This window comes from Cryptosporidium parvum, chromosome 8 (genome assembly GCF_000165345.1).
Source record: "Cryptosporidium parvum Iowa II chromosome 8, whole genome shotgun sequence".
Lineage (NCBI taxonomy): Eukaryota > Apicomplexa > Conoidasida > Eucoccidiorida > Cryptosporidiidae > Cryptosporidium > Cryptosporidium parvum.
In genome coordinates, this window is record NC_006987.1 from 1262301 (window position 1) to 1286127 (window position 23827).

At 30.9% G+C, this 23827-nt stretch overlaps 16 protein-coding genes and 1 non-coding gene across 17 annotated transcripts; 11 read left to right on the forward strand and 6 right to left on the reverse strand.

Moving 5' to 3' along the window:
- Positions 1 to 860: 860 nt before the first annotated feature.
- Positions 861 to 1835, forward strand: cgd8_5030 (articulin family protein, Pfs77 protein-related; the record flags this gene model as incomplete). Its single annotated transcript, XM_627385.1, has 1 exon — positions 861 to 1835. The coding sequence occupies one exon, from the start codon at positions 861 to 863 to the stop codon at positions 1833 to 1835; it is 975 nt and encodes a 324-aa protein (XP_627385.1).
- A 283-nt stretch (positions 1836 to 2118) lies between these two features.
- On the reverse strand, positions 2119 to 2439 carry cgd8_5040 (hypothetical protein; the record flags this gene model as incomplete). The annotated part of the gene is made up of 1 exon (XM_627386.1): positions 2119 to 2439. One exon carries the CDS (start codon positions 2437 to 2439, stop codon positions 2119 to 2121), a length of 321 nt encoding a protein of 106 aa, XP_627386.1.
- A 1191-nt stretch (positions 2440 to 3630) lies between these two features.
- On the forward strand, positions 3631 to 4191 carry cgd8_5050 (hypothetical protein; the record flags this gene model as incomplete). The annotated part of the gene is made up of 1 exon (XM_001388412.1): positions 3631 to 4191. One exon carries the CDS (start codon positions 3631 to 3633, stop codon positions 4189 to 4191), a length of 561 nt encoding a protein of 186 aa, XP_001388449.1.
- A 677-nt stretch (positions 4192 to 4868) lies between these two features.
- On the forward strand, positions 4869 to 5327 carry cgd8_5060 (hypothetical protein; the record flags this gene model as incomplete). The annotated part of the gene is made up of 1 exon (XM_627387.1): positions 4869 to 5327. The coding sequence occupies one exon, from the start codon at positions 4869 to 4871 to the stop codon at positions 5325 to 5327; it is 459 nt and encodes a 152-aa protein (XP_627387.1).
- A 112-nt stretch (positions 5328 to 5439) lies between these two features.
- Positions 5440 to 5926, reverse strand: cgd8_5070 (hypothetical protein; the record flags this gene model as incomplete). Its single annotated transcript, XM_001388413.1, has 2 exons — positions 5440 to 5686; positions 5745 to 5926. Coding segments are annotated over 2 exons (429 nt in total), but the record flags the coding sequence as incomplete, so codon positions are not given.
- A 1123-nt stretch (positions 5927 to 7049) lies between these two features.
- Positions 7050 to 7388, reverse strand: cgd8_5080 (hypothetical protein; the record flags this gene model as incomplete). Its single annotated transcript, XM_627388.1, has 1 exon — positions 7050 to 7388. The coding sequence occupies one exon, from the start codon at positions 7386 to 7388 to the stop codon at positions 7050 to 7052; it is 339 nt and encodes a 112-aa protein (XP_627388.1).
- Positions 7389 to 7612: 224 nt separating this feature from the next.
- On the forward strand, positions 7613 to 8533 carry cgd8_5090 (hypothetical protein, possible transmembrane domain within N-terminus; the record flags this gene model as incomplete). The annotated part of the gene is made up of 1 exon (XM_627389.1): positions 7613 to 8533. The coding sequence occupies one exon, from the start codon at positions 7613 to 7615 to the stop codon at positions 8531 to 8533; it is 921 nt and encodes a 306-aa protein (XP_627389.1).
- A 73-nt stretch (positions 8534 to 8606) lies between these two features.
- cgd8_5100 (hypothetical protein) lies at positions 8607 to 9131 on the reverse strand (the record flags this gene model as incomplete). The annotated part of the gene is made up of 1 exon (XM_627390.1): positions 8607 to 9131. The coding sequence occupies one exon, from the start codon at positions 9129 to 9131 to the stop codon at positions 8607 to 8609; it is 525 nt and encodes a 174-aa protein (XP_627390.1).
- Positions 9132 to 9420: 289 nt separating this feature from the next.
- On the reverse strand, positions 9421 to 9912 carry cgd8_5110 (hypothetical protein; the record flags this gene model as incomplete). Its single annotated transcript, XM_627391.1, has 1 exon — positions 9421 to 9912. One exon carries the CDS (start codon positions 9910 to 9912, stop codon positions 9421 to 9423), a length of 492 nt encoding a protein of 163 aa, XP_627391.1.
- Positions 9913 to 10372: 460 nt separating this feature from the next.
- cgd8_5120 (protein kinase NPK2) lies at positions 10373 to 11527 on the forward strand (the record flags this gene model as incomplete). The annotated part of the gene is made up of 1 exon (XM_001388414.1): positions 10373 to 11527. One exon carries the CDS (start codon positions 10373 to 10375, stop codon positions 11525 to 11527), a length of 1155 nt encoding a protein of 384 aa, XP_001388451.1.
- Positions 11528 to 11548: 21 nt separating this feature from the next.
- On the forward strand, positions 11549 to 11621 carry cgd8_5125 (the record flags this gene model as incomplete). Its single annotated transcript has 1 exon — positions 11549 to 11621. It is a non-coding gene; the product is annotated as a tRNA-Ala (tRNA).
- A 264-nt stretch (positions 11622 to 11885) lies between these two features.
- On the forward strand, positions 11886 to 12710 carry cgd8_5130 (conserved hypothetical protein; the record flags this gene model as incomplete). The annotated part of the gene is made up of 1 exon (XM_627392.1): positions 11886 to 12710. A coding segment is annotated over one exon (825 nt), but the record flags the coding sequence as incomplete, so codon positions are not given.
- A 262-nt stretch (positions 12711 to 12972) lies between these two features.
- cgd8_5140 (possible coated vesicle proteins, emp24/gp25L/p24 family, signal peptide, possible transmembrane domain at C-terminus) lies at positions 12973 to 13854 on the forward strand (the record flags this gene model as incomplete). Its single annotated transcript, XM_627393.1, has 1 exon — positions 12973 to 13854. The coding sequence occupies one exon, from the start codon at positions 12973 to 12975 to the stop codon at positions 13852 to 13854; it is 882 nt and encodes a 293-aa protein (XP_627393.1).
- A 341-nt stretch (positions 13855 to 14195) lies between these two features.
- On the forward strand, positions 14196 to 17291 carry cgd8_5150 (ssd1p/F48E8.6-like RNAseII; the record flags this gene model as incomplete). The annotated part of the gene is made up of 1 exon (XM_627394.1): positions 14196 to 17291. One exon carries the CDS (start codon positions 14196 to 14198, stop codon positions 17289 to 17291), a length of 3096 nt encoding a protein of 1031 aa, XP_627394.1.
- Positions 17292 to 17565: 274 nt separating this feature from the next.
- On the forward strand, positions 17566 to 18078 carry cgd8_5160 (uncharacterized apicomplexan-specific protein; the record flags this gene model as incomplete). The annotated part of the gene is made up of 1 exon (XM_627395.1): positions 17566 to 18078. The coding sequence occupies one exon, from the start codon at positions 17566 to 17568 to the stop codon at positions 18076 to 18078; it is 513 nt and encodes a 170-aa protein (XP_627395.1).
- Positions 18079 to 18827: 749 nt separating this feature from the next.
- Positions 18828 to 19493, reverse strand: cgd8_5170 (hypothetical protein; the record flags this gene model as incomplete). Its single annotated transcript, XM_627396.1, has 1 exon — positions 18828 to 19493. The coding sequence occupies one exon, from the start codon at positions 19491 to 19493 to the stop codon at positions 18828 to 18830; it is 666 nt and encodes a 221-aa protein (XP_627396.1).
- Positions 19494 to 20080: 587 nt separating this feature from the next.
- On the forward strand, positions 20081 to 21445 carry cgd8_5180 (hypothetical protein; the record flags this gene model as incomplete). Its single annotated transcript, XM_001388415.1, has 1 exon — positions 20081 to 21445. One exon carries the CDS (start codon positions 20081 to 20083, stop codon positions 21443 to 21445), a length of 1365 nt encoding a protein of 454 aa, XP_001388452.1.
- Positions 21446 to 23827: the final 2382 nt, after the last annotated feature.

Here is a 23827-nt window from a genome sequence, read left to right on the forward strand (position 1 = left end):
AATTATGCATGCAAAAATCACAAAAAATTTTTTTATTTTCAAAAAGTTTATATTTAAATAACTATTAAAAATAAAAATATGCATGCACATTCTTTTAATCTCTACATGCAAAACTACTTTATTATTTCATGAATCACATTTAATGTTGATTCAACATCTATTTGAATGCGCGCACATATATTTCATCAGTTAATATTAAATAGGGTATTATATTAATTAGTACGGAAGTGATACAATTTTTCCCAAAAAAAAAAAATGAATGAAATTTTTCTCGTTTAATTTGTTTTATATTTATTAGAAACTATTTTCTTGCACTTTTACAGTTAAATAATCATATTAATTTACATTTTTTCTCACCATTGATTCAATTGCCCATGTACTAATTCTTGTAAATCTAATATTTGATCGTTGCCGCCAATTTACATAACGTCTCGTCTCCAGGATTGTGTGTACTATTGAGAAAAAAAAAGCTAATATTATAGAATACATGTAAAAAGCAAAGGAGTAAATATAAAATAGGGAGAGAGTGGTTAAATATATAATATATATTTATATACATATAGATATATATCTATATATACCAATAAATAATTTTGAGAAAAATAAAAAGGTAAAGGTTGCATGATTGGACAAGAATAAGAAATTGAGAAGAGTTTAAAGTCATTAAGGGGCAGACACTTTAAGAATTTGAATTTTAAGAACACAAGATTATAGGCAGATCAATAGAGTTAGTACAGTAATTTAGTACAGATTAGCTGGAAAATTTGATAGATCTTGTAAGAAAACAATTAATAGAGCATTGATATCAACAATTATTATCATTTTAGCTGATCTAATAAATTTAGAAAAAAATAATAAAGATGCAACAGCCACAACAACCAAATGATATGTTCCATACATCAGTAGGAGATGGAGTAACAGCAACTTGGGTAGATCCCGCACAAATGGGACAGGTAAATAATAATTGCTTCCCAAATCAAGCGCATCCATCATCAGGATATTATCGATTGGAAGTAGACCAAGCTCCACTCATTACAGTTCCTGTAGTACAGGAGATTCAAAGAAGAGATAAAATTATTGAGGTACCTCAAACAATTATTAAAGATAAGATCTTACCAAAGATTTATCATCAGGAAGTTATTCATGAAGTTCCAAAGCTTGAAGTTGAGGTACAAGAGAAGGAGGTTGAGGTTCCAAATGTAACTGTAGTAGAAAAGGTGGTTGATTTAGAACATATTGTTGGATTCAATCCAAAGTACGTACCAACCTGGGAAGTTAGGGAAGTACCAAAACTCGTTCCAAAATTTGTTGGTGAACAAAAAGTCCTTTATATTGAAATTTCTCAAATTCAATATGTTGATAAAGTAACTGAAAAAGAGGTTGTCGTAGATGTTGTTGATAAGGTAGTTCCAAAAGTTGTCGAAATTGAAGAGCCAATAGAAGTTATCCGATATAAATGGAAGGAAGTTTATGATGATATACCAGTTGTTAAATATGTACCCAAGTTTGATGTTGAGGTTGTATGCCCTGCTCCAGTTATTGTGCCTTATGTGCAGCCAGAAATTAAGGATCTACCACCAGTTAAAGTTACAGTTGGCCCAGATGGTAGAGAAACCAATATGGCTCAGGATTACAATATACCAAATAATGTAGTTTCTTCACCAAATTCTATCCCAAATATGAATGCTAACTTAGCTCAAATTAATGATATCAATAGCTCTCCCTTCCCATTACCAGAAGGAAGCCAACCAGTTGAGCCAAGAATGCCACAATTCATGAAAGGAAATATGCCAGTAAATGTTAGAGTAATGCCCCCACATCCAAATAATCAATAGAGTTGAATTATTTAAGAATGTTTTCATTGTGAATAAAAGTATGGTATTGTAGCTAAGAAACATTATTTGTATTTTTTTTCAATGAAAGCACTTTTATTAAATATATCGTTGCTAACAATTGATCTTATTATATCATTTTGCTATCCAAAAAATAGCAAAGGCAAAAAATCATAGTAATGGAAAAAATAATGATTTAGTATCACCAATCAAATTTTTTTTCAATAAATATCAAATATATTTCCTTAAATAACTAATAATACTAATAATCAATAATTGCTTATTTTTATTCTTGCAGTTTTTCTGATATTTTTGTTTCAAAATACTTTATCCATGTTTCTGGAACTTGCGAATACAAAAATCCCTCGATAGTTTCGTAGAAATTTGAATCTTCCTTTTCTAAAATCCGGAAACCATTTTGGCTTATTTCTAAACTTACAATCTTTTTTTCATTAAATTTGCTAAAATTATCCTTATTCTGCTGAAGTCCCAACGTAGCCTTTGCAATTATTTTATCTTTATAACTATTATCAATTTCTGACAAGGTCAATATATCCCCAAAATTGTTCTCAATATGTTTAACTATTTCTTCTAAAGCTGCAACCATTTGCCATAAGAAATTTTATCCCTTAATAAAAGTACTTACAAGGCTTTGATTTAACTTTCAAAATTGTTAATTTCTCTATTACTTTATTTGACTCGTTCCCCACAAAGATGTAATGTAAAATATAGCATAAACTCTTAGCCCGCTCAGTTATTTTTTATACTTTAACCATTTTTATAAATTAACTATGAAATTGAAAACTTATCAAAGGCAGATATTTTATTCAAACCTTCTGTGATATTGTCTTTTATATTTTATTCTATAATTTTTTTTGGCTTATTTAATTAAAATATTAGAACAATAGAATATATTTTTTTCTTATTAATCTCGCAGTTAATTCCTTCCAGCAATTATTCTTCTTCTATTCTCTTCTTTATACCTTGATTTATTTCAATTTTAGAATGATTATTTACAAGATAAAAACCTGTGCACTAAAAACTTATCTTTTTTTTTGCTTGTCATTTACTAGCAATTTATAATCATCCTTAAATGCATGCACCAATATTTCAACCGCCCTAGAATAATTACCCCATTTTTTTTATTTGCATGTGGATTTATGCCGGTACTAGTCAAATTGGCACTGACGTGTCAACAAAAATTGCATGCAAAAAAAATTTGGGGAGAGGGGAGATGAATAAAAAGCAGTGCTAAAACATTAAAATTATAAAAAAAAAATTGACTTTGAAATAGAAGTGTAATTGAAAACATATTATTGGGCAAAGTTGGTCAATTATAAAATCTTGGAAGAAACAAAAGAAAGGAATTCTTCTTGAATTAATTAATTTGAATTTGAATTTATAATGAAAGTTTGAATATGGAAGAAAAAATTTCAATTACAAAATATTTACCATTCATTGTAAGTAATAATATCCCAATCATACATTTTGAAATAATAATATCAAAAACTAATTCTGCTCTACTTAGTTTGTTTTATTCTTAACGGCAATACTTTACTTTATATACTTTGCAGTAAGTTTTTTCGTTAAAAACAAACCAAATATTTACAACTAATTAATACCTAACCAGTTCCACTTATTACCATTACTTCAAATTGGAATTTCCAAAGCATTTAGAGTTGAATCAAAATTTCAAGAAGGTAAGTTAAAGGGTACCAAAATATTTATATGGTACTAAGAAATCGTACATTATAATTCAATAACTTTAGGTGTTAGAGATTTTATCATTATAAACTTTTTGTTTGCACTATACAAAATCTCATTATTCAAATCTTTCTTTACAGATGCAGGTAGAGTTCCTGTAACTGAAGAATGGAGAAATACTCCAGATCCAAAATTAATATTTGAAAGAAAAGATGATGGAAGATTAAGATTCTGCAAATATGAATTAGTATATAAACCAGACAGAGCTCATTATTGTCGCCAGTTAAATAGAAATGTACTAAGAATGGATCATTATTGCCCATGGTTTGGAAATTGTATTGGATATTTCAACTATAAATTCTTCTTTCTTGCTCTTCTTTATGGATGTGCCTCACTTACGTACATGATGTTTAGTCAAATTAACACTTTGAGCAATATTTGGAGTGATAAAAATGTAACCTTTGGCCACTTATATCTTGTTTCGCTGGGAATCTGTTTCAGCGCAGTGCTACTCATTATAGTAGTTCCCTTCTTCTTATTTCACGCATATATTACCTCAAGAAATGAAACAACAATCGAATTTTGCGAAAAAAGAAGTAAAGAAAAGGTAAGTTTTTACTTCATTTTAATAATCAACCTTTATTGTGCATTATAATTAGGGATTTACATATGATCAAGGAATATATAAAAATATCCAAAGTGTATTTGGCGAAAATCCGTTTTTATGGCTTGTTCCAGTCGGTTTGCCACCATCAGATGGGCTTTTCTTCCCAATAAAAAAAATTGAAAAGGAAGTATAATTTTTAAATCAAATCCCAACCACTTAGTAATGAAACATCTATTTGTAATAATTATTTAAATTCAAAGCTAATTGCTAAAACCTTTTTTATCTACGTCATCCGTAACAAAACTTCTATTTTTTTAAACATAGATTATTCAGTCTAAGAAGAGACTGACACAGTGTATGATTTATTATTGAATACCAATAAAAAATTTGTATTTCATATATATTCGACATCTCACAATCAATTTTGAATTTTTGTTTTTTGCATGCAATACTTTCACCCCACAGACTCGAATCTACCGCTAGCATTTCCCGCCTAAACAAGCAATGGGGTGTAAAATTACTTGAATCCCTCATCCACACAAATAAATTGCGCAAATAAAGAATAATTGATATATAAGGAATTTGTTTGAAGGAGCTAATTTGAGGGGATTTTTTTTAATTGAAATATCGATAAAACTCAAAGCTTAAAGAAGTAATTAAGACATAAATCATAGAAAAGAGTAAAATATTAGTATTCACTGTTTAGATTAGAGGAAATTAAAAAAATGAGCGAACAATCTAATGTACAAGCAGTGCAACCAGAACAACAAACACAACAGATTGCAGGAGCACAAGCTCAGATTGGAATGAATGCAGGAGTAGCATCTGCAGGTGTACCGTACAGTTCCGGTATGGGCCAAAATATGGTATTCCAATCTATGGCAGGAGGAAGTGGTTATTTCTTCCCTCCAAATGGTTCAGCCCCAATGAGTATGGGAAGTGGAGCATTTGCAAGTGTCGGAATGCCAGGAATGTATGAACTCGACCCAAATATGCTTTCAGGTGGCTATTCTGCTCCTTATGGCTCCGCTATGGGAAGTAGCTTCTATCTTCCAAATCAATATGGAGGTTCAGGAGTTATGACAATGCCATATACTTATGATCCTTATGGCTTGATCAACCCAGGAATTATTCCTCCAGTTGCAACAAAGATAGCTAAGAAGAAGAGATCAGGATGCTGCTAAACAGTTTTCATTGAATCACAATCGGCCTATAAGATATAGTATAGTTAATCTACTGTATTACGTAATTACTCTGTTTTGTAAATCTTTTTTTTATAAAGTTGTATTGCGACCGCTACTGTAAAAGTAACCTTCTTGCTGCTTGTCTGACTCTTACATCAAATGAAGGTGTCAATATTGGCTGATTTGCCTCTTGGAAAGGATTCATTAGGATTTTTACGTACAAATCTCTAACCTCATTAAAAAATTGTCTTATATTCTCACTGCTCTTGCCATGATGTAGAAGTAGAAACTTTGTGTGTCCTGGTGTTACAAATGCCGAAATCTGGGTATCTCCAAGCTTATAAATTGTTCTCATATACCTGAAATAAAAGTTTAATCAAACAAATTTTTCTATTTTCTCAAATCTAATAAACTTACAATGCTGAATTTCTCCAAGTATTCTCATCCAATGCATCCAATGAAGCATGAATCAATAACTCGTCGGCGCAACCATTCGATCCTATTTTCCCTGTGTTATTAGACAAATCTACTTCATATAGGGGAGAGTCATTTCTTCCCACTATTGTAAATATCAAACAATCCTGATTTGTATGTATCATAACTACAAATTGATTGCCTAACCATCAATTAATTAATTAGTTAATATTTCAAATAGCCCGCCAAAATTGACAGAAATATTTAGACTTGAAAATAAAAAAAAATCAAGATTCAAATAAAAAGTTTTAAAAAATCATTTATTCAGATGTCTATAGGCCTTACCAATTAACTTTGGAAATATTCTTCACTGAAAATATCCATTTCAACAGAATGTTTGGACCTTTCAGGGTGCCAAACAATATAACCATTTCTGTGGGGTCCTTTTTTGAGGTTGTCAAAGTATTCACCTAAATTAATTTGTAAACTTGTTCTTTTATTAAAAATTTTACACCGTTGAAACTTACCTTCTCTAATGCAAATCCTCTTCCTAGTAATGGGGTCCTTATAAGTAGCAACGCATTCTCGATCTTGACCGTACTCCTGAGGCAGTCTATTATAAGAGGAGCTATCAAATGCAACGTTTAATGTAGGATCAACCCTTGTTTTGGAATAGATTTCCTCTATGATTATATTTAAGATATTTTTGTATTATTTAAATGAAGTTAACTTTTTTATAATTACTTGAAGCTTACCATATGTGAGGCACTCTGGGTCTATATCGGATCTAAACCAATAACAATTAGCATTTACATCATAAAAGTATGCCAAATGGTTTGCATCTGAAGCTTTATAGTGGATTCTCTTTCTATTATTGTTTCTTAGATGATACTTATACACTTTTCTATCAAGGTCTGGAAGAATTTAATTGTTATTAGTTGTTAAAAATAATAACTTACACTCTAATTCATCTATAACAGGGTATATTCCCATTCTTTCTGCTTCAATAGGAGATTCAACTTTTCTAATTACTAGAATATAATTATTTATTGTTTTTTAAAAACTAGTTTGAATAAACATACATTCGTGATTAATTTCAGCCTCTGTACTATTAGAATGCATCTTCTCATATTCCAACATCTTCTTCACAATCATTTTGTTTACATTGTCTTTCCTGGATTTATGTCCTTGTTTAGGTGGCTTTATAAATTCTTTATAAGCCTCTTGATTTCTAGTTGGTGTTAATAAAGTTAAATTATTAGACTCTTTGGCAACCTATTTTAAACGAGTTGCCAAGCTATTATTAATTTACCTTCTTCTCGTCTTTTCTATTTCGCTAAACTCCTCTTTCTGTCTCTGAAATTCCTTATAATGACTAGGATCTAAATCCCTCTTATTATGATACTCTTCAACTTTGTATATATTTTCCTTTAAAGATGGAGAGTCATACCCAATAATTGCCTTTTCTGGTAAATAATAAGGATAATTTGTGAGATCAGAGAAATTTGGATAATTATTAGTGTTTATTTGGCTAAGAACATCCTTAGCTGAGCCATAAATCTGAGATTTTACGCCATTTAAATGAACTAGTAATACTATAAATAACAAACTTAAAGACTCAACCATAAACTTTCTGAACTTGAGCATTTTTTAAGACTTACTAATTTCTTAATCGCAGCTTAATTTTCCTTAATCGACCAAGGTTTAGGCTTAATGTGGACTAATTTTACAAAAATCCGAGCATCCTGCATTGTCTGGTATTGATAGTCAAATGCATGCAAACTTGGAAATCAGCAATTTTTGCGAACTAAAAAATTACCAGGAATTTAAAGTTGTTCATAGAAAAAAGTTTAAAGTTATTATAATTATAAATGAAGGAAACACAAGATGAATCAAAAATGTGGTCTGGAACGCGTAATAATGATTTTGAAATATCACCAGAAATAAAAGAACAAAGTCAAACTTTGAGCCAGCAAAAACATTCAAAAAGAGTTAAGAACTGTCTGACTTACTTGTTAGTTGCAGCTTTTACAACTATTGCTCTGATTTTAATCTTTGTAATTTTTGACAAAAATGGAAGAAATCCTATCCAGGTTTATTTCCAAGGTGTTTTCCCCTCAAAATCTGGTGAAAGAGAGATATTCAATCCAAGCTTACAGAAAGTAGCTGATGGGCACAGCTTTATGGAGAAGAGTGTGACTTCTGAATACGATAATGGTTCTGAAAAGAGTAATAAAATTGCTCATACTTATGATTCTGGGCATTATCAATCAGTATTAGAATTATATATGAATAGGCTCTTTGTTACTCCTTTGAATAAGATGAGTTTAACAGTCCCAATTAATGATCAAGTACTTAGAAGTTATCAAGTTGAAGCCATTGATTATTCAATAGATGATGAAATGATTTTGTATCTTTCTTTAGAACACCAACTTAAAATAAATAATGAAACTATGGTTTTATATGATAAATCCATGAATGTTATTAGCCATTTTCCAACTTATGAAGATGAAGAAGGTACCGAAAAGAAGAATATCAAACAAGGATCAAATAACCAGAAAAGTAGTAATACAGAAAATAAGCTCAGAAACAATGAGAATAAAAGACATTTACAGCAATTACAACAGCATGAATACTATAACTATACATCTACATCGGAATGGAATCATAAGCCAGAAGTTGTTAATAATATTATTCCAACATATTATCCTAGGAATCCTTATGTTCCACCATATGGAAATCCTTATTATTTTGCCCCAAATATACTAGTTCCTTATGTATATATTTATTAAGAGTATTACCAATACAATAAAATGAGAATTAATTAGATTTCTTTTCATTTAGGCACGATTTATCTCAATAATCTTAATAACTTCTGATAGCTTTATTAACCATAAGCTCAATTTTGGATAAAATATCATCATTTAATAGCTGAAGCTGACCAGCTGGAGCTAATATATGTAAAACTATGAGAATATCATTAGCTACTAATTCCTTTCCAGACTGAATAAATTTTTCGCTCCAATCTACTACAAAGTCTAAAGTTGATTTACCCCTTAAAGAGAAAGTCTCCTTATTTATTACCATAATAAAAATTACACCAAGCTGCTCAGAGATTCTCCAGAGAGAGCTAAACCTCCTATATAAGGTATCCTGAAAATGGCAAATGCCTTCATATCTTATGGGGTTAAACATTGAGATCTGACGAATTATGGAATTTAATACATTTTGCCTGAAGTCCTCAGAGTCTAAATCAGTTTCATAAATGTTACTCAGTGAAATCTGCTTTGGAACCCAAGATTTACGTTCATATATACTTTCAAAAATCCGGATACCAAGATCAGAAAATACATCACTGTTATTCAAAGGGAGCACATAGAAACACTTCATTTATTATAAATAATTTGTGTAATCTAAATGTGGCGCCAATAATAGAGCAAAGATTAATAATTCACTGTAAATTCGGAATATAAAGTTGGAAAATATCATTTATAATATTCTATTTTGAATACTTTAGGACATTTTGAGAGTAACTTGAGAAGATATTGGTTGTGAATAAGTGTTTTAACATCCAACAGTTTCTTGAAGTGGATTTGTTTAGTTGAATTCCAAGTTTGGAACAAAGAATTTGTGGTATTCTAGAAACATAACCTCGAGGTATTGTAAACTGGACCAAGTGTTATGGATCTTGAAGAATTGTTTTGTTCTTTTTTTCATAATCTTCTTTGTATTGGTTAATCCTATCAACCAAATCTTTGACATTAGATGAAAAATCCTTTAGATTCTCTGCTAGAATGTCATTTTCCCTCTCTTTATTCTTTCTGTTTTCAATTTCTACGTACTTACTGATTTCATCTCGTCTAACATTATCCGCCTTGTTTAGAAGCCGGTAATAAGCCTCGCTCTTCATTGAAATAATTCTTAATAAATTAGCCCTAATCTTCTCTAGAATTTGGATCCTCTCTCTCAAAGATTCATCATTAAAACTTTTAGGATCAGAATTGAACTCATTCTCTATTGCTTTTCTCTTGCCAATATGCTCATCGATTAAGCTTTTTAAATCGATTCTGTCTTGAACAATTTTTGCTCTGATCCTTTTCTCCAAAACCGGCGAAATATCCGTATCTAAGACGCACTTTCTGCCAGATTTCCTCCTATTATTAGAATACATTGTGCCAAGTTAGTATTTAAGGCGATAAACTGTATTCTTATAGATCTAGTTCAATCGGCTTTCTTAAAGTCATATGTTTGCTTCTAATTCTGTCCTGAATTAATTATTGGTTCTACCTCTTCTCCGGGAATTATCTGCCAACCTAAGCTGTTTAAATTTAATAAGTAAAAGTTCTAGATAGTTTCTGAATTTCCTCCCTATTTTCTCTGCTTTGTTCTTAACTAATAATAAAATAATGTTAAGACTAGATGGCGCCAAAATGTTAATTAGGCAAATTAATAAAGGCATGAAAATAAAGTAAATGTGTATTTATGAGCAGTTTGGTATTTTCTCAATATTGAATTAGGAGGTTAGAATTTAAAATCCTGCCAAATCAACTTCATATCCTGAATTATATATTTCCTGGCTTTTTAATGTATTTAACTTCTAATTCTAAATTAAATTTCAAACTCCCACAAGCATGAGTGCATTAAGGCTTGATAGTTTTGAGTTTGAAGAAAATGAAGAGCAAAGAAAGGGCAGTTTTGATGGTTCTAATTCTCTACATACTGATTGGTCACTTTCTTCGGATGGCGTATCTTTACTGCATAAAAGTACGGGTGTGCATATTACGCATGAAGGTACAAAAGGTCTTGAGTCAGACTATGGTCTTGGAGATATTTACGTATCATTTGGGGATTTTGAGGTTAATCCAACTCCGTTAGGTCATGGAAGAAGTTCGGTAGTATTTAGTGCAATCCATAAATTATCAGGTAAAATTGTGGCTATAAAAGATATTTATGTAGGAGATATTTTGCATCAATCTCAGCTCTCTGCAGAAATACATTCCTGGAGGTTAACTAGCTACTGCCCTTTATTAGTACAATTTCTTGGTGCTTTTATTAAACCTAACAAAAGTGTAGTATGTTTAGTTATGGAATACATGGAGTTTGGTACTTTAAGTGACATACTTTATAAAAATTTGAATAGAAATCTTCAAAGTAATGAGACCCCAGAAGGAGTCAATGAAAACTTTCTGAAATTTATCTCAATACAAATGGTAGATGGACTTGCATATCTTCATCAGAATAACAGAATACACAGGGATGTAAAATTAAATAACATTCTTATTAATCAGGATGGAGCAGTAAAAATCAGTGATTTTGGAATTTCAAAGCTCATTGACCAAAATACTACTAAAGACCATAATAAAAATGTATCCACTTTTGTTGGAACCCAGATATACATGAGTCCTGAAAGATTACAAGGTAAATCATACTCTTTTTCTAGTGATATCTGGAGCCTTGGAATTTGTATTTATGAACTAGCTGTGGGAACTCACCCCTTCAAAAACCTTAGTCTGTTCGACATGGTTTATATTTTATGTGAAGATAATACAGAAAATGGAGAGCCACTACCATTTCTGGAGAAAATAATAAAAAGATGCCCTTTGCCAGAACACTTACACAAAAACCCAGACTTTTATGCCTTTCTCAAGGGATGCCTAGAGCTAGACCCTTTAAAACGTCTCACTGCACTCCAACTCCAAGGCCTCAAATGGCTAAATTTTGGTACCTGCAATCGCTATGAATTCTTAGCTTGGTTACAACAAATTCAAAAAATAGATAGCAATTAGGAATGCGTCCAACGTTGCGGGGGGCTCGTGGTGCAGTGGTAGCTACGTGTGCTTTGCATGCACAAGGTCCCGGGTTCAATTCCCGGCGGGTCCACTTTTTTGTGAATCAACGTTTTTCATAAACTGAGATGGCGCTAGAATCAAAATATTTATACCATAGAAATTAATTCAAATTAATTTTTGACAATAAGCTTTAGAATTAGCAATTTTGATTCTATCATATGACAATTCACTGAAACGATAATTGTTTTATTTTACAAATTTTCCTATTCTTCATTCTCCCACAATTTAATTTGTTATATTAGTTTGTATGTAAAGTTATATTTACATGACTTGCAATAAAAGATATTCAGTCTAAAAGAAAGCCATTGTATCTTTTTATTTAATCAGATTATATATAGAATTTATTAATGCTATGGATTCGAAAAAAATAAAGAAACTAAACAAGAAAAAAGCAAAAGGAACTCTTGTAAACACCTCTATTTATGTCCAAGGGCTTCCAAAAGATATAACTTTTGAAGAGATGAAATATTTTTTTGGTAGGGGAGGTATCATAAAAATTGACCCAACAACTTTGTCTCCAAAGATTAAATTATACAATGATGAGCTTACCAAAGAATTTTCTGGAAATGCTTTAGTTGTTTATAAATATGAACAAAGTATTGAATTAGCTCTCAAGTACCTAAATGAAACCGAAATTAGACCTGGATTTAAAGTCAAAATTGAAAAGGCAATATTCAACAAGTCATCCAAATCAAATATTGCTCCATTATCTGAAACTGAAATTAATAAAAAAAGAAAGCAACTAAAAGCAGCAGAAATGGAAGAGGAAAGACTTTTATCTTGGAGTAACGAACAACATTCACTAAATAGCAACATTGCTTCCAGAATAGTTGTTCTTAGACCAATGTATTCTAGAAAAGAAGCTGAAATGTACCCTGAGGGGGATGACTTCTACAGTGAACTAGAAATAGAAGTTCAGGAAGAGGTAACCAAATATTGTGAGGTAGTAAGTGTTACATGTATTCCTAGACATCCACAGGGAATTGTTTGTGTCAAATTAAAATCCCAACATGATGCTGAAATTGTTATCGATATTTTTAATCAAAGATACTTTGATGGCAGACAAATTGAAGTTCACATGTACGACGGAAGCACCGACTTCAAGGCATCTTGTATTTAGCCTCCATACATTGTTGATTATTATAGTATTCATAATAGCTTTTTCATACCTAGCTTATCGCCATAAATAATTATTTAATGATATCTAAATCACTTCCTACATATAGTAATATAAGAAATTATAGTTTTCGTTCATCAATCTTAAATAAGGAAAAACAATTTAGGAAATGTCAACACAGAAACCAAGAGCCCGCCAAAAGCTACCAAGTGAGGAATTTTAGAGGTTGATTAACCTAAAGAAAAAAAATTTTAATAATAAAGAAATGGAAATGAAGGGATTGCTGAAGGTGTGTGTTTATATTGTACTTTCTCTAGAACTTGTTGAGAAGTTATACTTGATCTCTGCAGGAAATATTTTAAAAACGAGACATGAAGAACCTGTTGTTAGAAGTACAGATACTCACTGGGATGACGAACATAGGTTAGAAAAGCCAACTATATCGGATCAAAGTATTGACGCAATTGATTTAGATCATATTTTTGATATTGAGGAGTCTGATAGCTCTCCTGAAGATATTAAAAAGGGTAACTTCTTACTTGAATGGCTTAGAGAAATGAAGACTTTCATACCGTCAAACCACTTTGTGTTCGATCTCAATTCTAAAGCCGATGAGTACTTCTATTTTGAACTAGATGAAGCCAATCCATACATCCTACTTGGTTACTATTGTACTGACGACACCCAAGGTAGAATCCATGTCACAATCAATAACCCAGAATCAAAACGAATTTATAGTAGACACGGCTGTGAAGGAGTATACAATAATAAACCTCCAGAAGATGGTTCAGATGATGGGAAAATGGACCACCGTATTAAGGGAACTTATACTGTCATTCTTTCTAATCACCGTTGGCATGATACTATTCGTATATCTCTACTTGTAGGTAATGACTCAAAAAAAAATAAAGCTGTCGACAAAAAAAATGTAGATAAACTGACTTCAAAGCTAGAAAATGTTGATAATATCTTAAGTATAATAAATACAGAAAACCAATATAATTGGGCTGCCACAAAAACCAACTTAAATATGATTTATAATGCAGACAGTCAACTTGTCTTTTATACTGCCATTCAAATCATTTCTGTAATTCTTGCCTCAGCTATCCAAATTTACTATCTTAAAACTATCCTAACCGGTAAATAAACAACAAAACTTGAAGAAGAATTTGTCTATCCAAATTAGAAATAAATTCTCTAATATATTTCAATTCTACCCCAAACCTAAACATGTTTAACTATAAATTACACACTAACTAATAGGTCTGAATTCAATTATTTTCATACTTTGCCTTAGTTTTATCTCTCTTACAAGCTTTTGGATCTTTTTTTTTGCAATATTTGATACCTAATAATTGCCTGGCCGTGGCGCCAAAATGTCAGTTATTTGTGAGTAATGCTCAAAAAACGCGGTAATGTCCAAAATGCTAAAAAATTATGGAATGAATTAACAGATTAATTTATCTATATAGAATATTACTGAGGATTATGTTGTTGAGAATGGCCAAACAAAATAGTTCTGTATGCAGCATTCCTCAGAATAAGGTTAAGTCTGCCATTTATAAAGGAGTTATTAGAGTCGCAAATCCTTTGGAAAGCTTTGTCACTGTAGATGATCAAGTAAATGGCCCGTTTGATATTTATATTTTTGGGCAAAAAGGTACAAAAGATGCAATTCATGGAGATACTGTATTAGTGAAAGTTTCTGAGACTTTCCAAGGGAGGCTTACTAGGAGATTTAAAGAAAAGGCAAATAAAAAATCGCTACAGAGTAACCAGGAGGAACAGAAATATGTTGCCTATACCTCCAATTCTAAAGAATTTAATGACCAATTTGAACATTTTAATAGTTTGGAAGATTCTAATTCTATAGATAATTGCAAAAAAGACAATTTGGATAGCTCCCAGAAAAGCAAATATACGACAACAAATATAAATCGAGGTCTAAATAAAGAAAACATTAATACTGAAAATCATCCTGAACTATTAGCTGAGTCTAGCTCTCAATCAAAACATCCAATTCCAAAGTATGTTGGAACTATAATTAAAGTTGTTGAATCAGTTACAAAAAAGAGCCCAATAGTAGGTTTTATCCGCCCTTTATCATACCTTGAAAGACTTGAGAAAGAGGCTAAAATGAAGAAGAATTCCAAAAAATCTGGAAAAAAACCTTCTTCTAAGTCTACTGAAGAATTAAAAATTCAAAATTGCCTCAAAGTAATAGGTATCAATGACAATGAAGCGAAACTCAGAACTTTGGTATTTTCAAATTGTGCTGATATTAAAAAAAACAAACTTTGTTTCGTTCCTATTAAAAGAGTTTACCCAATAATGAGGTTAAATCTAAACAGAAATACTAAAGAATTCTTTGTCAAAAATAATATCATTCAAAATCACAAAATACCTTGTAACTTGCTTTTTGGTGCTTCAATTAAAATATGTTCAAAAAGTGTAAACAAGAAATTGCAGATATCCAAGTTTTATGGATCTTGTAATAAATTTGAAACTATTTTTTCAAGCTTATTAGACTGCTATGATCTGGGTTCTCATGAGAAAATATATGATAAATATCAAAATACCCGAATTAATGTTTCAAAATCTTCTCAAGAATGGATGAAACAAAACAATCGAAGAGAGTTTGATTCAAAGGAATATAAAATCTTTACTATTGATCCACCAACTGCTAAAGATTTAGATGATGCAATACATATTAAATATGATAGTGAATTAATGATTTATGAAGTTGGAGTCCATATTGCCGATGTATATTACTATATGTTAAGACATAAAGAATTACTTTCAAGTACAACAAAAGAGCTTTGTACAAGTGTATACCTTCCCCATACTAATTTTCCAATGCTTCCACGTGTATTTTCTAGTAATTTATGCTCTCTTCTTCCAAACCAAAAAAGGCCAACATTATCTGTAATTATCAAGGTTAACCAAAAAGGAGAAGTCATAGGAGAGCCAGAATTTGTTCATGGAATTATAACATCTACTGGAAAGTTTTCTTATGATGATGTTGATCAATTATTTGAAATTGTTGACCAAATTGATAAAAAAAACAAAAAGTCTAAATTGGACACGTTAAAATATTGCCAAGACAGTAGAATTTCCCAAATTATGAAAAGGTCTACAGTAAAAGAAAATAATAGAATAAATATTGTACATGATTTATTGCTTTTAAGGACTTTAACTAGCATTATTCAAAACTCCAAAGATAGAAGTGACTCAATCAAGTTATTCAATGTTGATCCTTGTTTTAACTTTAAGAGTGAATTTCCTACCAATATTACTGAACCATTTAATTTAGTTAAAAGTAATGATTCATTTAGCTCTATGAAATATAGCTCAATTATTCCAAATATAGAGTTAAAATTTGATATCCAAAGTCCAATACCAAATTCCTTGGAAAAAATTTCTCCAAAGAGAATCACAGTTTGTTATAATCACTCTATATCTCATTCTTTAATAGAAGAATTAATGCTACTAGCTAATAGAGTAACTGCTGAGTTCACTGTTAAGAACAGACCAGAATCAGGTTGTATTATCAGAATACATGATGAAATTGCAAATACAAAACTATATCAGTTGATTACTTATTTAAGAAAACATGGACTTAAGCATATATTTGAGGATAACATCAATAGAGAAAATATTGTTAATGGCCTATATAAACTTTATAAGGATTATGGACCTCTTTATTACTGTACTGTAAGTGAAATGCTTCGAGATATTTTTAGTAGAGCCAGATATATGGTTTATAATAAAGATGCGCGAGATTCAAACATCCCAACTAATCACTTTGCTCTAAATATGAACTTATATACACATTTTACTTCTCCAATACGTAGAGCTGCTGATATCCTAGTACATCAAATGGTATATGATATTTTGGATAATATGGAAAAGAGACCCGACAAGAAAAACAAACAAAATTCAAAGAATAATAATAATCAACTTATCTTCTCGGAAAATGATCATGTTATTATTTGCGATAACTCAAACATAAAATCAAATGCAAACAAAAATATGCAGAGAGACTCAAATAATATCTTTTTTTCCCAACTAATTTCAAAAATTCATGTCACTATTCCAAGTATTGCTTGTATTCACAAGATCAATGCTAGTAATCTAAAGGTTCATTCTGTATTGCTTTATCCCACAGACTTCTATCAATTATTCCTTATTAGCTCAGATTCTTTTGCTAAAAACAATTCTCTGGTTTCCTTATTAAAATTGAATCCATCATTACCTATCAATATTAAATCTAAAGACAATAAAATCGAACTTTATTGGAAATTCAATCAGGATCGCTTAAAAGATACATTAAAAAAGCTAAAAACTTCAAAAAAATTGAATATCCTATCATACTTGGATATGATTAATAATCGAATGAATAATCAATTTCAACACAAATTAACTTTTAACCAAGAAAATAAACTAATTGTGCAAACTATTGGAATATGGTCATACCTCCCAGTTAATCTTATCCCCACTACAACCCTACCTCCTAAGTTCATTGTTGTCCCAATGAATCCGCTAAGTCATTACTTTTATGAACAAATCTCAAATTTTAACTAGTACTAAATTGAATCTTCATATATTACAAATCTGTCCGCATTTTACATTTTGCAAAATCCCCGCCTAACCCACTACAGTGGCGCCCTAGTTTTAAGCGCCAGGCATGTAAAAGAAGTTCGTATTGACGTAAATAAAGTTGGGAAGGATTTGAAAATAGACAATAAAAAAAAAAAAGTATATATAGTTATATAATACGTTGTGCAAACCTTTGATAATATTTCATTATATATAGGGAGAACTAGCTTTATAGAGAATTTTTGAAAGTTATATTGAAATGACTGTGAATCCCGCATTTATTCCAAAGGAATTAACAGATGTTTATGCACCTGGAAATTATGACTCAAATTGCAGTATTTTAGCATGCAACTTCCCTACAGGAACAAGCGTAGAAGAATGCTCAAATTTCATGTCATGGATTGGTCCAGTAGTTTTTGTAGAGGAAGGCCCCTCTCTGCAAAGGGAGGCTAATTTTATTGTAGTTTATTCCAAGCCAGAGTTTGCTGTCAAGGCTACGCAGGAAGAATTAGTATTTAATGAGGGTTGCAGGGTCCATTGCAGATTTGTGGATGCGAAACCTACAGTATGGGGAAATATCACAAACTTTTTCCAGGGAATAGACCAACAATATGGAGCGTCAGACCAAATTTCTAACTTTATCAACGATACTGCAGGTATGTTTTCTTTATTCGAAAATGCCTATTTAGGATTAGTGCTGGTTTTAGTGCTCGAATTAGTGTTCAAATTGAAATTGGGAGTGGTAAGTCTAAATATAAAATGCCTCCATTAATGGCTCAGTAAATCTTAATATTAAGTATGAGATCCTTGCTATTCCAAGACCAAACCATTCTCTGTAATCTCTATTATGATTACTGAATTTGTGAATGTGATTTGTTCCATCCATAGCAAATAATAAGACCTTTAAAGTTCAGATATTTGGGGCCGATTTTCTTCTGATGAATATTATTGTCTGAAGAAAGTTCCTATATTGGACAAAGTCTCTTACTATTTAGTGATCTCAATCTTGGAATGTTTAAATAAAATTCCTCAAATACTGGCCTTCTTAATTACAAATCCTAATTCGAGGCTAAAACCCTTATATATCCTGAATTAAAGCATTTCCCACATTTCTTTTATTTAACTTTAACTAACCTCTTTCTTTTATTAAATTATAAATAGCACCTGCATTTTATTCTACTAGTAATCAAGTCAATGAGGGAATCCAAAATATCCTTTCTTCTGACGTTTCAAACCAAATGGCTCAAGGATTTTCTAATTTCTCCAACCAAATCAAAGAATCTGTCGCATATGCAACTAATTCTTTATATTCTCCAATGTAAAGAAATGTGAACTCTTTACTTGACTAAATTCTCCTTATTTGTCCAAATTAAGGATAGCTTTTGCTTTTGTAAAAGTCAAAAATTAATAATATCAATGCAGCTATGATGTTGAAGCACATCAAATAGAACTGATAACTGAAAATAATAGTAATATATGTTTGTTAACTTCTTGATAATATATTTTTCTATTAATTCAAACTTACCCTCTGGCTCCATATGCTTCTTCCATCTTTTCTAAGTAAATCTTTGACTCATCCAGATAGTCAACTGCATCATTTGCATCTGCTAATATTGTTGAACAAATCTCTGATTGCTCCTGTATTTTTGATGAGAAAAAGCTCATCAGAGATGAAATCTCGTGTAACTGGTTTTGAGACTCTCTTAAAGCATCCAAGTCAGAAGTAAAATGATTAAGCAATTCTTGAGCGGCTTTCTCCATTTCTGGGGTTAATTCATCCATTCCTGGATCAAGATCCTGATCATGATCTAGACTTCCATCATATGAATTATAGCTTTTCTGATCCAAGCTAGAATAATCTATTCCAGCTAATTCTGAGCTAAGATTACTTTTTCTTTCCCTAGTTTTAAACTTTTGACTCTTAATATACTGAGCTTCGAGCCTCTTAGCCATTCTGGATTGTGCTTGAGATGCTAGCTCTCCTAACAAAGTATAAATATTAGAAATTATCATTCTTCTATAAGGATACCTATTTTCATCTTCTTTATTGCTTTCTTCTTGAGTGTTCAATTCTTCTTCTAACTTTAACATTTTGCTCTGGCAAAACTGAACCTTTTCTGACAAGGAAGAACATTTTTTTTCTTCATTATGTTCACTTTTTTTAGATATAATAGAATCCAAGTCCATTATATCCCCTTCATCAAGTTCTTTCTTCAATACAATTATATCACTACACTAATTTACTATTTAAACAAAAATCTCTAAAATCACTAATTTTAACTTACTATTTCGTTCACATCCTTCATAAATTGTGAAATGCTAATATCAATCATCTCAAATTCCAGAGGGTTTGCCCCACTCAATCTTCTGAATTCCTGAGTTCGATCAAACATGTTTGCTGCTTTAGCTCTAAAAAAAAATAGCTGCTAGAGTATCAATGAATAACTATTTATTTCAAAAAGATTAAAATAATTTCAGTTAAAAATCATTAATGTGCTGGATTGTTATTCAAACATTCATTATTTCTTCAAATTTATTCACACTTTTTTTCCAAAAAAAAAATTTTATTTTTTTTTTTATTAATTATTCGATACCACTATGCCGGTATATAATAATATTCGATACCTAATATTTTAAATTTTTTTTTTTAATATGCATTGCATAAAAAAGTAAAAAAGATGAAATCGATTAATTTAATAATTAAGTTAAGTTTGTTTGGAAGTAATTCCCTATAATAGTAATTAAAAATAAGAATTAATTAACATAAGCAAAAAATGAGAAGAAGCTCATTTAGTAGATCCCCTTCTCCGGAAGTGAGAAGTCCAATGGATTCACTTAAAAAAGAGTCAATTTCTGAAATCACATCTCTAACTAAAGCAGATCAAGAAAACAAGATTTTAATTGTTGAAACAAAAGAACAGAAAAATTCATTAATTAACGAACCCGTATTAGCATCTAGCCAAGATAACTTGGAATGCAAAGACGAAATAAAGCAAGAAATTATGAAAAAGGATAATAAAATAGAACAGAATATTGATTTTGAGGAAATTGATGATATCTTTGCGTCAGATACTGAAGAATCTAAATCAAAATATATTAAACCATCAGGGAACCCAGGTTACAATAAAAGATTAGAATGTGACGATGATGATGGATATTACGTGAGCTATATTGGAGAAATTATTGGAAACAGGTACAAAGTCTCCAGTAATAGCACTGGTAAAGGTATGTTTAGCAGTGTTGTTAAATGTGTTGATATGGAAACTCAAAATGAAGTAGCTATCAAGATTATTAGAATTAACGATATGATGAGAAGTACTGGAGAGAAAGAGTATTCATTTGTTAAAAAGTTTAAAGGGGCTCCAAATATTGTCCAGGTTCAAGGAACATTTATGCATCAAAACCACCTTTGTATAGTCTTTGAGTGGTTACATGGATCCTTGAAAAATTGTATCCACCATTTTTCCAAACATAACATTAGAAAAACACAAGATTTGGCCTTCCAAATATTCCAGGGATTGAAAATAATTCACGAGAAAGGCTTGGTACATGCGGACCTTAAGCCAGAAAATATCTTAATAGACTCTGAAAGGAAAACCATAAGAATTAGTGATTTTGGAAGTATGCACTTTACAACAGATGCCTCCCCTGCATGTTACTTAGTTAGTAGATTCTATAGAGCTCCAGAAATTATTTTGGGATGTATATCTTATGGACAGCCTATTGACATCTGGAGTATTGGTTGTGTACTTTATGAGTGTTTTACTGGAGATATTATGTTCAAAGGAAGAACAAATAATGATATGATCAAGCTAATTATGGAGTACAGAGGAAACTTTCCAAAAAGGCTTCTTAACCAAGGAGTATTCACAAAATCCCATTTTTCTGAGTGTTTGACGCAATTCAAATGGATCAACACACAAGGAATGTTACAAATTATTAAGAATTATACTGCAAACAAAAATATATACAATAATTTAATGGATTCAGTCAAATCCTCTAATATCGTTTACTCTGAAACTGAGCAAACTCTTATTCGGAGACTCTCCAATCTTATTGAGAAATGTCTTATTATTGACCCTAAAAAGAGAATCTCTGCAAAGGAAGCTCTGGAACATTCCTTTTTTCAACTCAAGTAGTTAATTACAAAAATTTATATTTTCATTTCTAGTATTTTCTTTTCTTCTACCTCTGTTTCCAATCTTATTCAATTCAATAACCTTAGATTCTTCTTTACTCCTAACACTCTCTTCAAATTCTAAACACATTCTTCTGATATTTTCATCATTAATTTTCAATATAAAGTTCGTATCCAACTTGGGTTCGTTTAAGTTCTTAAATGATTGATTTTGGTCAAGATCGTAAAAACCATCTGAAAATTCAGAATCCTTTAGAATCATCCTAAAAATGTTCCATTCCAAACTTTGAATATCCTGATCCTTAAGATCCACTTTTAAGTAGCAATAAATATGAGACAGAATTCTTTTCAAGTCTAGTTTTTTAATATGTTTTGGGAATCTTAAATAAAGCAAATAGAGTGACAAAAGACCATATATATTCGAATAAGATACTAGTTCAGAATCGTCTTTACTCTCTCCCAAATACTCAGTTCCTTGTCTTAGAAGTAAGATGCCAAAAATAAGAAGTTTGTTTGCATTTTTTGAATACCCAGAACTCCAAGCTGTAATTCCAACTCTTTCGCAAATCCTCTCCAATAAACCGTAAAGAGAGATTGTAAAGTTCTTAAGATGTTGAGAACTTAAAGTAATATAAGTTGAAAACAAATATATCAACATTTGTTTATCTCCAGAAGATTTTACCAAATCTTTTATGTTAATTAACAAGTCAACTGAAAATATTTCTGAAATTGAGATTTGGTCCTGTGTAAGAACTTTTCTTGGACTTAAAGAAATGAAATTCTGAGGTTCCACTAAAACATCAAACTCATCCAAAGTACCTGTCATATAAGTTAAATAAAGTAATGAAATTAGAATTTCAATCGAAAATTGAGTTTCTTTAGTACTTTCTCTTAAACAAAGTAGAATCCTTGCAACTCCTCTAAGTGAAATGGAGGAAAGTCTGTGGGTAGAAATGGCTGAACCACATGCAAGTTCCCAAATGCTATGCAAACCTTTGAGAATTTCAGAATTCAACTCTAAAGTTCCTTTTTTTTTCATTTGTCTAATCATAATAATATCTACAATTGATGATACGTATACCTCACAAAGTACTGAAACATAGAGAATAACTGATTGATTTGTACTGTTAGATTCATTAGATACATCTTGAGAGAGCTCATGCAAAGCATTTTCCAGACCTTGGATGAAAAAAAGTAAATTATCATTTTCACCATCACTCAAGTATTCATAAGGTGAAGATCTTTCCTGGATAATAGTAATTAGTGCAGTAGATCTGGCAAGTAAGATCTGGGGGATTCCCTGGTCTTGTGAGTGTCTCACAAAGAACTTGGTTGATTGCTTTAAGATATCCTCTGTCCAATAAGTTGAATCTTTAATTTCTGCGTGTGTTAGAATAGACATTGCTGCTTCAAGGATAAATAAAATCCTCATCCATCTACTTTCAACTATCTCTTTTAGAAGCTGATATGCAGAAAATGACTCATCTGACTCTTTAATTTCCATTTGAGAATCCAGACAATCAATTAAATCCTTCATCTTATACATATTCAACTCAGCCTTTGATCCTTGTCCATTTTCTTCAACAGGGTTCAAAATCTCCTCAATTATTGTCTGAATTGCTTCTAAGAATTCATTATTATCTAGACAGTCATCCAATAGCTTTAAGGAAGCCCAAATTACTGATCTATGTAAAAAGTAAGCCACCCACTCACCTCCCTCAGATGATCTTATTATTGACTCAAGTGGAATTAGTTCTGATTCTAAAAGTTCTACAGAATCATCAAAAGGAGTGAACTTAAGACAGTTCAAAGCAAGGGTTTTAATTGTTCTTCTGACTTCAGGATCGGTCTTATCTATACAATTCATTATCAAAAGTATTTGACGAATCAAAAAAGAATTGTTTGAACTTTTTGAAATGGATAAAATCAAATTTTCAATGCTAAATTTTTCGTCATTCTCCAAATCTAATTCTTTCCTGTAGCACTCAACCATTACTCTAATAGAAAGTATATTGCTGGGTTTTAATTCAGAAATTAAAATTGGAAGGTCCGTATTGTTGGATTTTTCTTCATTTTCTTCTTTAAATAAAGATAGGAAGAAGTCTTGAATACTTTGTTGGTTTTGTCTCAATATTTTAGGAATTAGTAATTCTGTAATAGCTTCCAAATTAGCAGCAGTTATATCCAAAGAATTGTCCGTAGAAATTGAATCAATCATTTTGTCCAAAAATGATATAAATGCACTGGAATTGAAAGTACCTGCTCCAAAGATTCTTCCTATAAACTCAAGAATAAAATGTAAACATGAATTCCTTACAGAAGGTTCTCTATCATTAAGTCCAAAGTGACAAATAATTACTATGTGAGACCAAGAAATAGTTCC